The 13,155-nt window shown below is 44.3% G+C and overlaps 1 protein-coding gene across 2 annotated transcripts; it reads left to right on the top strand.

The window, feature by feature from the left end:
• The first annotated feature begins 1,102 nt into the window (after positions 1 to 1,102).
• Positions 1,103 to 11,452, top strand: LOC118786062 (cyclic AMP-responsive element-binding protein 1-like). Of its 2 annotated transcripts, none has more exons than XM_036541094.1 (8): positions 1,103 to 1,252; positions 6,227 to 6,339; positions 7,226 to 7,372; positions 7,685 to 7,785; positions 8,101 to 8,240; positions 8,630 to 8,812; positions 9,111 to 9,264; positions 9,491 to 11,452. In XM_036541094.1, exons 2-8 carry the CDS (start codon positions 6,235 to 6,237, stop codon positions 9,633 to 9,635), a joined length of 975 nt encoding a protein of 324 aa, XP_036396987.1. In that variant the 5' UTR covers positions 1,103 to 1,252; positions 6,227 to 6,234; the 3' UTR covers positions 9,636 to 11,452. The 2 variants fall into 2 exon arrangements, with proteins under 2 accessions (XP_036396987.1, XP_036396988.1); XM_036541095.1 differs by lacking the exon at positions 1,103 to 1,252 and adding an exon at positions 1,264 to 1,482.
• Positions 11,453 to 13,155: the final 1,703 nt, after the last annotated feature.

Genomic DNA, 13,155 nt, shown 5'->3' with positions numbered 1-13,155 from the left:
CAATTGGCCCAAGTATTCTCTTTTGCCAGACCTCAGTCAGCATCCACATAATGCCCAAATTACACCCAGTATGTTTCATTTGTTTGTATTAATTTGTGCTGTGACAAAATCATTTTCACGACATGATTCATTTCATGGTTGCAACATTTGCCATCCTTTATGAATTGCGTGATATCAGGTAGCAAACCTACATTATCAGAAGCACACACAAAACAGCTACCACAAATTAATGACATATATTTTGTAAAATTTTGATACTGTTGTGGTGCCAAATGAGGTCCTTTAAAATATTTTAATATCCTCAAAAACTAAGGCATTGGAAATATGTTATCACAACACAACAGAGCACAAAGGAATTATATATGAATAATTGTTTGTGACATTTTTGTAGGTTCAAACATTAGTGAGCTAATTTTTTGTGTCAAAGAGAATCAGTGGTATGCTTATTGAAATTAGACTTCCATGACACTGCAGTAAGCATAACTGTGACAAAAGTCACATAAAAATATTGTATGCTAGCACTTACCATTTGGCTTTGTCAAAGGCCCAATCATTCATACACTAAGTCATAACTATATGAAAATTTTAGGTAAGGTTTTCATATGATTTTTTTCATTCATAAACTAATGTAGAGCTCTGACCATTCTTCACTTTACCTTGCCATCGATGTAACTCAGATGAGTTTTCCCTCTCTCATGCATTGCATGTATGGCAATAATCACAAATCCTATGTCATAACTGTATGAATATTTAGCTTTAATATGCTTAAATACATATTAAATGCATTTAGATCTTGACGTATTGTATTTAAATATAAATTAAATTTTAAACGATATATTCAGTACATTAAAACTTGCTTCATAAATCCTTCATCTATAGACATATAACTGGGATTTGTAGCCTATTTGGTTAGTCATTCCTTAATCCGGTTTTAGGAAACGATTGAAATTAAAAAATGCTTTCACGCGACATTCTGGAGTTGGCACGAGCGCAGATAATCGTGTGAATATTTCCGTGAATTTCCGTTACGATTCGGGCGAAGCTCGGATATATACGTAACGAGTTCGGCATGTTCCGTATCTGATTCGGTCGTTCTCGATGGTGCCGCTGAGTTGATTTTCGTCTCCCTCGTTCTCCGTGTTGTTGTTCCCGGTGACGCGACGGAGGTGTAGCCTGACGCGGTCTCTTACGTGTCGGCCTGAATAAAAGTGGAGCTCCGAAGGCCCGGGAGTGACGGAGGGAGTCTGTATCGGTAAGGGAAGACAAGTGTCCGGGGTGGGAGGGAGACAGGGCACGTCTCAAAGAGGGAGAGAATGTTGTCGTAGTCGACCCGGAGGAAACAAAGAGATCATGGCGGCGGCGAGCTTGTTGCAGGGAGGGGAGGCTGCGGCTGGAAGAATGCATGGAGCGGGGACTGCGGTCCACGAGGGAAGCGCGGCGTGTTTGCAGAACGCAGTCTGTGATGCTAGCTGTCTTTCTAAGGTCTCTCTCCGTGTCATCAAGCACGATATCACTGATGCAGTAGTGCGTTTGTAGATGACATTCTTCGTGATCCCCATCTTGGTTCTCTGCGCACCCGTGCATTGGAACCTTAGCCACAAGAATATTGAAGTGATGGTCTCTAACTTTTATTTGACCATTGGAAAAATACTGCTGTGTTTAAAAACGCTAGATAAGACAGAGCATTAGCATAGTGATTACTGGTTATCTGCCTGGCACGATTATCTGGCAATGCAGCTAACTAGTTAGCTAAATAGTCTGTCTTAGTTTTGCACGCTAGCTAGCTAGGTAGCTAATAATTGGGGCAAGTTTGCAAGTGAGTAACGTTAGCTGACTAGCTGCAGGGGAAAATTTAGCACCGCTCCAAAATTTGTAATGTGGAGAAGTGTCCTGCTTGGGGTTGCACTGTAAGCCTCTGCGATTTTTCGTATTTGTAATCTCGGTACAAATTGGGTACAACGGGCTGCATTCTAACGTATTGATTTGAAATGGGAAAAGGCGGTAACTTGCGTTGCTTGCAGACGACTCCAGCTTTTCAAGCATGTACCCGGAGGCAAGCAGATGACCAGCTGTGGGTTAGCTACTGCTTCAAGTGGCTATAACAAACCACGCGTGTGTCTATTAATTATTCTGTTGCCATATTGTACGACTGTGATTTAAACTTTGAAATAATACTTTGCAACGGCGGGGAAGACGATTTGTCTCTGCAAAAAAAGGTTTGCTGCGAGGCGAAGTTGTTTACATTGAGCTGTTGGTAGCGAGATGTACTGCTGTCTAAACCTAGTACACATAGTATCATTTTTGAAAGTCGCAAGCGACTGAACCTGACAGGCATTGAGCTGGCTACTGCAGAAGCGCACACCCCCGCAGGGGTTCTGAAATCGGTGAATCGTACTGGGTGACACCATCCCAGGACTCGGCAAACGTTTCGGAGACATACGGTGCCTCCCACTGCTCGTGATTCTGGACTTTTAAGGTTTTACAGCATTTGTCATAATCCCGGGATAAATAAAGTCGTCAGTTGTTTCTGTCACGCTACCCTGCTATTTATTTATTGTTTACGTGTCTCCTGCTGTCTTTGCTGTCATTTCATTACCGGCCTATCGAAGACACCATGCATTATGAATGGTTAGTTTTCACTGAGTGTTGAGAGTCCCTCGCTGCCCCTGAATCCCGACACTGAACGGGAATTCAGAAAAAGTGAATATCTACTTCACAGCAAACTCCGCCTTCATGCAATAAATGATCACTGTTCTCACCATAGCTAGGAGTTGGGAATTTCTTATTGTTCTGCCTTTGTTTCGCTAGTCTTAAGAGTAGGAAGTTTATCTTTATCAAAAAACTGAAATAATGAGCATACAAAAGTATTTATGTTCTTGTATGTAATTTACAGAAAAAAATGAGAAGCATATATACTGTTGATGTCTAATCACCTAAAGGAGGGACAAAAACTTGGGGCAATTCCTGGGAAAGTCCAAAAGGGTCTCTCTATAGCACAGAAAAGGTTGCCGTTTATCAGCTTGTATTTAAAAAAAAGTTTAGTGTTCTTGGCTGCATCAGTATTATATTAAACACCTTTTACTTTTTCTCTGCAGTGTCAAAAGGGAGTACATATTGCCCCCTTTATTTTAACATCAGCTCTGGCTGACTTCTGACTTTGTGTTTGCCATGCTCATGTTAACAGCAGCTCTGGTTCTGTTCTGGCTTTGTGTTCACGAGGGATTAAAGATGGGCCTGGAAATGTGCTCTGGTGCCCTGGCTTATGTCTGGCCTCAAAAAACATCAGTAGGAACAACAAGCTCTCTGAGGAAAATTTTAAAACCCTTCCTAGCTGGGTATGAACCTTTATAATTGGAGGGGAAAACACAAACAACCTATTAAACGAGTCTGTCATTGATTTGAGCGCTTAAATGATGCTTTCTTCAGTTTTTCAGCCACATTGTGATTCTTAGTGGAAGCTATATGTGGAATCAGTGGTTTTAAATATGGTTTTAAATCCACTAAAATATATTTAGTTTTAACCCTGCAAGGAACAAGATTCAGTAAGCAATTAATTACAAGTTTTAACAATTAATAACATTTTCCCAACATTCCTATGACATTTTCACACAGCACCATCCTTATGAGGAGGTTCTTTATCAGGTGTTATATTGTTTGTGCAGTGGCTAGCATCTAAGCACCATTTATTGGGTAAGACACTGAAACATTACCCTGGTGCTGCAAGGATATACTGTAAAGGGAAACATTACCCTGGAGCTGCAGGGATATACTGTATGGGCAGACATTGGCACTGCAGGGATACACTGTAAGGGGAAACATTGACATGGCTCCCCAGCGGGTAGCAGCTGCAGGGTGGGAAGTGACACATTCCTCGACCATGAGATGGATCGTCTGGTACAGAATAGAATGGTGCGTGTGTGTTAGAGCAAAGGTGTGTGTGTGTGTGTGTGCGTCTGTCTTAGGGCAGAGGTGTTTGTGAGTGTGAGAGTGTGTGTGTGTATGTGTGTGTTGGAGCAGAGCTGTGACTGTGTGCAGTTTGCAGAGTTCCTGCAGAATTCTCTCTCTCCTCCACTCCAGCGTGTCTTTGAGGTATTTCCTATGAATGCTCTCTGTGGAAACAAAATGGGCGCCTTCTTGTTCCAACTTGCGCAGCAGTTTTCCCTATCTCACTTGTTTTCACTCACTGTGTTCAGGAATAATTGTTCTTTTCCCCACTTCATAGAGTGGCATTCCATTCCCCTTTCTGTGTGTGTGTGAGCCATAATTAACCCCTGAGTCTCTGTACAGCTCTGCCTCTCACCTCCCATAGTTTCAACAGACCACGTCACCGTCTGTACACTGTTGTCAAACAAAGGTATCAGAAACAAGGATTTTTTTTCAGCTCTTAAGAGAAAGTGGAGAGAGAGCCTTATGACACTGAATCAATCAAATAGAAGTTTCCTCCTCCAAACCTGGCAGTGAGACAGTGGCAGAAGTGAGAAGCTCTGCTGCCAGTAGGAGTTTGTTTAGGGTTTTCACACTGTTAAGGTACTGGATCTGGGTGGAACTGGAAACTGGATGAGACAGTAGGCTTTAGAATCTCTGCTTCACACTGTGCACTGACACGAACCACAAACTACACCCCCCCCCCCACCCCCCGCTCCCCAGCCTGCCCCCCGTGGACGGGTGTGGCAAGATATCTCTGTTCTGCCAGGGTTGTTCCTACAAGGTCCTCTCTCTCAGCTCATTGTGAGTGTTGGGGTAGCACTGCAATGCAACTCTAATACCACTTAATTTCAGTGTGATTGATGCTTTGTGCTTTGTATCTGTTTAAGAAGCTACATGCTCAGGGAAGTTTAGGTAAATGCAAGCTTTTATTGCCATGCTGGTGTGTGGTTTCTACTGTGTTATCACTACTTTATCCTAAACTGCTGTTGTAGGTGCCAGTGTAGTTCCAGTGAGTACCCTAGTGTGTAGATGCATGGTGGCTGCCTCTTTGCAGTCCCTGTCAGTGTCCAGCCCGAGCTAATTCCATCCTCCTTGTGTTGTCATATTCAGTGCATCTATTACATATGCTGCCGCATATGCTGCAAGAGTCAGTGCTGGTGATAACAGGCACACCAGACTGGAACAGTACAACAGTGCCTTTGAACACCGTTCTTCCTCCTCTTCCCCTGTTGAGTGCAGTGTTCCCATTTACCTTGGTATGGGTGTCTCCTATGTAACATCCTGTACAGAGGGAGGAGTATTTTTCACAGGAACAGTTTGGAGTAACAGCAGCTGCTTGGAGCTGTGCCAGAAGTGGTTGCACGCGGTTAACTGCACGGCATGAGATGTTTATGTAAGACCATCTCGCGTACAGGTCAACTTTGTCGAAACATGCAAGGAGCACGTAGCTGAAACCTAACAGCCGTGCAGCCATTGGACGGTGTCTCTGAACCAACTCGGCACCGAAATCAGATACTAGCACTGTTGTTGTAATGACGTCTCGGCTCCCTGATCCCTGTGTCTGTTATGCTTTTGGGGGGATGAAAAAAGCTCATCCGTAGTGTGGAGAATTTCACCGCAGTCCCTTAGTGCCAAACAAAGATAAACCTCAAGAGCAGATATACTTTATTAAGGGCAGTCAAGGAATATCCCGCAGTGTTAGTGCAGAATGCACCTGGGAGAATATTGGCTCAGACAAAAAAAGAATCCCATTCTTCATTCCTCCTTGCAACGGTTGTCTGGACATTTTAGAATTGATTTTACAGATGTTTTACTTGCTTTTGACACATTCAGTGGTCTAGCACCAGGATATCTATCCCAAGTTTTAATGAAGTATGAGCCCATGTGTGCTCAGATCTGCTGAAGCTGTCCTCCTCCGCCTTCCTCTGTCAATCACAAAAGAAGTAGGGAGCCCATTTACACCTCTGCCATTTTGGGGCGTAAAAACTATCTCTCACAGTGTATCAGTGACAGTCAGTTGGTATTTTTACAAACCAACTATCAAAACAGATTCTTCTTCTTCATCATTTTCTGTGAAATGAAGAATGCAACCTAAAGTCTAAAATTTGGTTTGCTTGGCTCCGTTTTGGTCAGGACTTTAGAATACACAGCCTAGTTTTTTGAATGAAGAGCCCCCCCCAAAAACACAGTCAGACTTTGTGTATTGACGGCGGTCACCAGCCAGTGCTGTGCTGTTCTGTGTGTCCCCAGCTGAAGGCGGTAACGGAAACACTGCTCTGCTCCTCTTGTGTGTCCCCAGCTAACTCAATGACCATGGAATCAGCTGCCGAGTCACAGCAGGGTGCGGACACTGCTGTCTCTGAGACCGATAGCCAGCAGATTGCACAAGCGCAGATCGCCAGCCTGGCACAGGTAAGCTCCAGAGGACTGATCCAGAATCAGCTCGCATAACCCGTAAGCCTTCAAACAACCAGCATGATTTAAAAAGCTAAAACTGATCCAGCATCAGTGCACTCCCTTTCTGACAGAAAGGGTGCAAGGTGTAGATTCATTCCTGTTTTGTTGACATGAAGCCAAGTTCCACGCTGAAATAGTTCTTACCGGTGAAAAGAAATAGAATTGCTCATTTTATGCTTCAGTAGTCACATATTCTTCACTCAGTGTTTAAATTGCTCATCTTTTTATGCTGAGATTGTCATGTTGCTCTGGTGAGGCACATGTTATTTCCGTAATTTAGTCTGCTAGTCATCTGGAGGTCCAGTCTTTAATTAAATCCATTAATTAATCTTTGTTTTAATTAAAACTTAAAATAAAATAAGAGATCAGCACTCACTGACAGAATGGCGGAGTTGTTTTATCCATTTAACATGCCACACATTGTACTCTGGTAAGCACTGGTGCTCAATTAAGAGAGAAAGAAAAGTCACTTTTGTCCTAGGCAGGTGTGCAGAAGAGTTGGAACAGAAAAGGCTCCTGTCCCCAGTGTTTGTTCTGTGTCAGATGACAGAGCAACATGAAGGTGGGCAGGGCCAAGCCTGCCGTAGCTGGACTGCCTCCCTACCTCATGTGGTAGTGGCACAGTTGAACAGGAGCCTGCAGTGCCCCACCGAAGCACACATATGTTTGAGTTTGGACTGAATTCCACAATATGAGAAGCTGGGTTAGAAGTTTACTTTTTGTTTTTTTGCCAAGTCTCAGTTAGAAGTGTAGCCACGACTGACACTCTAGCTGAGGAGGCCTACTGTGTGGGAATGTGTGTTTGGTGGGGACTGAGTGCACCTGTGTCTCTCGTCTGAAGGTCTCCATGGCGGCTGCACATGCCACCTCAGCCAGCCCCACTGTCACCCTCGTCCAGCTACCCAACGGTCAAACGGTGCAAGTGCATGGGGTCATCCAGGCGGCCCAGCCCTCAGTCATTCAGTCCCCCCAGGTGCAAACCGTACAGGTGAGAACAGACCATGTTCCCTCTATCTCGTGACTGCAGCAGCACCGTGTGGGACAGCACTACTCTGAAAAAGGCTGTGCATTTATGTCATATCCCTCAGTAATACTAGTACGAGCTCATGACCATGGCATGTCCTGTAGTGAGAAGACAGCCTTTTTCTCCACCTACAGATTAATTACCTTAATTGGCTGCAATGGTATTGTCTGAATTTGTGTTCATAGGATAATTCCCCACTGATTCAACAATGCTGGCAAGTTGCTGATGCCTTGGATAAGTTGGGATGATAACTTGACTCTGCTCCGGTGCTTTCAGATCTCCACAATCGCAGAGAGCGAGGACTCTCAGGAGTCAGTGGACAGTGTGACGGACTCCCAGAAGCGTAGGGAGATCCTGTCCAGACGCCCCTCCTACAGGTAGGAGCAGAACTTCTCCTCTGGTGTGTGCCACCTCTTAAAGGGGCGTGCAGACTGCTTCAGATGTTAGCCATGGTGGTGTTTGACTGGAGTGTGTAAGGCAGGTGAAATTTGTGTGTGTGTTTCTGTACGTTCATCCCACATGAGCTGAGTTTAACTCCCCCCCACCTCTTCCACTGTAAGTATTGACGGGTGCGTGAGGCTTCATGAACCCTAAAACGGATCGAGCTTCCATGTTACTGCTTTGAACCAGTCATACAAAATATTTGCTGTGGGGAGCAGTCTCACTGATCCTACATGTTTCCACCTCCTCAGGAAGATCCTGAATGACCTGTCGTCAGATGCACCTGGTGTCCCGCGCATAGAGGAGGAGAAATCTGAGGAGGACTCCGCACCAGCCATCACTACCGTTACCGTGCCAACGCCCATCTATCAGACCAGCAGTGGCCAGTACAGTATGTAACCCCACCTGTTCTTCAAATTTACAGACATGACAAGCAAATACAGCAGAATATATCACGCTGTTCCTTTTCCCATATATACAGATTCATTATCTATTTATAACATAATATGATAAATCTTAATTACATCTGCCTCTATGAAGACTGCTGACTACTGTGTTTCGTGCCATGTTCAGTACAGGCTGTCTCCTCTTTTCTCGCGTGCAGTGTTCTTAATTGGTTTCACAGTTCCAGATTTTTGCACATCTATTCTAGTAATAAACCTGAGAATGATTAGTGTAACTGTTTCACATGAAGGAGTCCTGCCTAGAGCTAGAACAGCCAGCTCCCAATCCTTTCTGCCAGCAGGGAAAGCATCTCTCACATCTCTGTCAACCCCCTAGTCGCCATCACCCAGGGAGGGGCGATCCAGCTGGCCAGCAACGGCACAGACGGGGTGCAGGGCCTGCAGACGCTGACCATGACCAACGCTGCCGCTGCGCAGCCCAGCACCACCATCCTGCAGTATGCCCAGACCAGCGACGGCCAGCAGATCCTGGTGCCCAGCAACCAGGTGGTGGTGCAAGGTGAGCGAGAGTGTGCACGTGACGTCACCAAGCTGCACAGATGGGTGCAGCCAGTCTGCAGAAACGTCCAGCCGCTACGCAGACGGGTAGAGCATATCTGCAGAAGCACCTAGCCGCTGTACGAAAATGTATAGCATCTGCGCACGAAGGTGCCATGATTGCTTTGTTTATATTAGCACAGATACACAGTAATCGCACTCAGAAAAGCTGACTGAATCATTTCACTTACTTCTATGAACTGTTTTATTGACTTAAGCCTGTTTCAAATCCACTCTCTACTCCCACCCAACTCCTGCAGCCGCCTCCGGGGACGTCCAGGCCTACCAGATCCGCACAGCCCCCACCAGCACCATCGCCCCCGGGGTGGTCATGGCGTCGTCCTCCACCCTGCCCAGTCAGGGAGGAGCCGAGGAGGCCACCCGCAAACGGGAGGTTCGGCTGATGAAGAACAGGTATGGGCCGACTCGGTAGGGCCACCTGATGGTGTGTCCTTGGTATATACAGCTAAACCTGTTCCCTAGGTATCATTTTCAGTTCAGTTCATGTTTCCCAAAGAACAAAAAAATCAGTTAGAGAGGGTTGTGTGTCAACCTTATGATGTAATAAGCACGTATGAAAATTTAGTCATACTGGAGCGGTATGTGAAACCGCTGACCGTCCTTCTCCTCTCTGCCACAGGGAGGCAGCACGTGAGTGTCGCCGGAAGAAGAAGGAGTATGTCAAATGCCTGGAGAACCGTGTGGCCGTGCTGGAGAACCAGAACAAAACCCTCATTGAGGAACTGAAAGCACTTAAAGACCTGTACTGCCATAAATCTGAGTAACCCCCCCCTCTTCCCGCCCCGCTTCTGCGCACCTGTACAGAGACTCCGCCCAGCACTAACCCCCTGGGCACGGACACTCCTTTTTTCTAAATGTTTTTTAATGCTACAAACTGCCTATGAGAAAATACAGGAATAAGGAAAAGAAAAACTTGCAACCTAAGGTCAAATTTCCTCCCTTTACTTGCAAAGCATGACCTTAAAAAAAGGAAAAAAAAAAAAAAAGAACTTTTATCACAGAAATCCATTTTTATTTCTCCTGGTTGGTGAGAGCACACAGGATTGATGCTTCTTGGAGAGACGGCAGACTGGTTTGAAGGACAGGAGTTGAAAGGCTGAAGGTTGTATGGGGGGTGTGTGATTGAGGGCTCCAGGAAAATTCAAATATTTCAGGAAAATGTCTTCTGTAAGCTTCTGATGCTAATCTGGTCATTGGATGGTTGGACCTCAGTTCAGAAAGGAATGGAATCTATGTGTCATAACTGAGAAGAAAAAAAGCCTGTCATACCCTCCACATCCATACCACCCACTCCTTTCTGACTTCATGAGTATCAAGACGTCACCAGTAGGAGTAATGTAAGAGCCATCACTACCTGACCCCCCCACTCTTGAAGGGGAGGAATGGAAATATTGGAGTATGGAGTATTTGGATTTGAGCCCTGCTAGAGAGGGCATTGGTGTGAAACCCACGTTTTGTGGGTAATGTCTACCCATTTGTGTGTTCATTTCAATGCCTGTGTCACTAACATGGCTCTGAAGCAAGTGCAAATCTTCTGTTTCAGTGTTTTAGGTTGAATTAATTTTTTCCATACCTCTAATTTCAGCATTTTTGAATTTGTTACCTTATTAAACTATGGCTGAGGAGTGGTTGGCAAATATTTTGAGTGGGGTTGAGGACTGATCCCGGATTACTGTACATTGATTACCACTTAAAGAAACTACAGGCCCTTAACAGTTAGTAGAGATATCTGTTTGTAGTGTGCACGTATCACTATGCTTGCCAGGTAGACCTACTCCAGGACATACAGTCAGTAGTGAAGCCAGTGGAATTCCAGTTACACACTACGACCAGTGCACTCCTTCCTGTCTGTCACTGAGAAAGCTCTGCTCGTCCAGAGAAGTCTCTGTACAGTGCTGTGCTCAGACGTCCCTGTAATACACTCATGCCTCATAGAGCTGTTTCACCCTGCTTTCGTGTCAACATTGTTAAAACCAGTCCATCCGAGGCCCATTTGGAGACGTTGGGGACTGCTATTGGCGTGGAGATGGGGATGTAACCGAGAACTGTAGAACTGGAACGAGCCTGGCTCATTAGACCCCTCTTTATCTGCAGAGCTGGAACCAGCCTGGCCCGTTGTAGCCCTTTTCCACTGTAAATATGGAAATGAACTGGCCCGTAATACCCCTTTTCCACTGTAGAGCTGGAAACAGCTACAACTGCTTCCATCCTGCACTGTGTGATCTGGGCCGCAGCCCATGGCTACAGTTGCAATCACTTGCTCTCTCAGATTCACCAGCAGAAAAGAATCTAGCGGTCCATACAGTTGGGTAGTTTCGATTGGGTTACGTAGAAGACAGCTGTTTCTGCATTGCTTTTGGGACCATTTTTGCAGATTGTGTCAGCATTAGTAAAACAGCTATGTCTGGAAAAGGCACTACAGGGGTAAAACCTGGTTCACCTGTAAAGCCTGGGCCTCCAGCTTCAGAAGCTGGGAAAAAAATCCACTGAAAAGGAAGAGATAATGGGCTACTTCATATTTTCTTTCATTGGATTAAGGAATACCATATTGTATTATTAATGTAACTGTTATTATTGGAGCCAGCAGTCATATGTAGATTTTGCTTCATGCTTTTTTGTAACATTTACTATTTTGCATTAATTTGTAATTATATTTTTGTCTCAACCAGTAAGGAATTTGTTTATTTGTATTTAAAACAAAAACAGCAAAAAAAAAATTGTCTGCCGGGGCAAATATTACACTTTTGGCAGCTATTTGACAAAAAGGCCTTTGATATAGTCAGCGTGTGTTTGGGTGTACTTTTCTGTTGCGTGTATAGGAGGCTGTGAATGCCAAAACCAGCATTAGTGCCTGGCTACTGCATCGCTCATGAGTTTTCACATGTAAACAATGCAATCATTGCGTTATTTTTGAAATGGCATATGAATGTGGTGATATTGAGGCTGTGAAATAGAATTTATCCTTTCGGTTTAACGCATTGTACCCTTTCAGCACCAAATCAGCCGCATCTAAAATCAGCATTTGAACATAATAATGTGTCCTTGGGCTCGTATGTGCTTTGTTACAGGAGTATTTGGTTTCACGTGTCTCATTATGAAACATTAAACAAGATTCAGTTACATGGACATGGATTCAGCAATGAATTCTGGGTAGTTTTTTTTTTTTTGTAACTTTGTTGATCTTCCAATAAGGTAGAAAATTAGCTTGGCATTCATACCGGTGAATTTGAATGGGACATCACACTCCAGCAGTTCAGACAGTGACTACTCCAAGATTCTTCTGATTAATTAATCAATATCTGTATGATTTATTACTAATTTGGTTAATCTTTGTAAATTTTTTGCAGTTTGATAATCTTCATACCCAGGACACATAGGAATATGCTAAGTGTCTTGTGTGAGCTATACAGTCAAACAAAACTATTCTGATATACCTTGCAACAGTGTGGAGATGTGTGTTTCATATCTGTATTGGATATGATATAATCGATTGCTCTTCTGTATAGCAGGTCTTTTGCAATTTGAATGTCTGAAGCCATTTCAAGCAGCTCTGAAAAAAAATGCAATGTAAAAGTTTTGTTCCAAGCCTGAGGAATTTGTCCTGTATCAAAAATGGTATGAGGGAAATGGTTAATAAGAGAAATGTTTGACCATGTTCATAAACAGTTGCTATTTTTCCACTGTGGTTATTATACAGTACCGCTTTGCTAGCTTTATTTGTATACATTAAAGGATTGTTAAACTACAGCATTAACATATGCATTTAATATTTCAAGAAGGAAGAGTGAGGGTAGAAGGGTTGGTCACTGAGAGCAAGCGGTAAGCCTTTGACCTGGTTGTGTATCTGAGATTTCAGGCATAGTGGGTAGAAAGGTGTCTAACATTAAGCTGTTCAGCTGGTGTGCTATATTGGTTTAAATTATTTCTGTGCACTGTAACTCATGGTCATTTCCCTGTCTTCCTCTCTCCATGCGACCTGCAGAGAAACATTTGATATGCTGTTTGTCCGGTGGAATCTGAGTGTGACAGATTGCAGAGGTGAGACCTGGTGGCTGTTCTGCGGTAGACTTACCATGTGCCCTTTCATCCAAAGGGAGTGGGGGGGGGGGGGGGGGGGGGGTTGACAGGCAAGCACACCTTAAAGCACACAGTTTTGCTTACTAAGTTGGTACAGGTCTATGACTGTACATGTAAACTGCCTGAATGGTCTCCTGTTTAAAATGTGTAATTTACGGCACAGATAAAAAGGGAATGTAGATTGTTTGCTGTGCAAGGATCTGAAGG

Source organism: Megalops cyprinoides, chromosome 11 (genome assembly GCF_013368585.1).
Source record: "Megalops cyprinoides isolate fMegCyp1 chromosome 11, fMegCyp1.pri, whole genome shotgun sequence".
Classification (NCBI taxonomy): Eukaryota; Metazoa; Chordata; class Actinopteri; order Elopiformes; family Megalopidae; genus Megalops; species Megalops cyprinoides.
Note: the sequence above shows the minus strand (reverse complement) of the source record. Positions and strands in the feature narration are given on the sequence as shown.

What these genes read in the sequence shown, in the direction of transcription:
- LOC118786062 (XM_036541094.1), top strand. Translation starts at nt 6,235, where the DNA reads ATGACCATGGAATCAGCTGCCGAGTCACAGCAGGGTGCGGACACTGCT. An exon ending in CCCAGGTGCAAACCGTACAG is followed by an intron (nt 7,373 to 7,684) that starts GTGAGAACAGAC and finishes CGGTGCTTTCAG; the next exon opens with ATCTCCACAATCGCAGAGAG. An exon ending in GTTCGGCTGATGAAGAACAG is followed by an intron (nt 9,265 to 9,490) that starts GTATGGGCCGAC and finishes TCTCTGCCACAG; the next exon opens with GGAGGCAGCACGTGAGTGTC.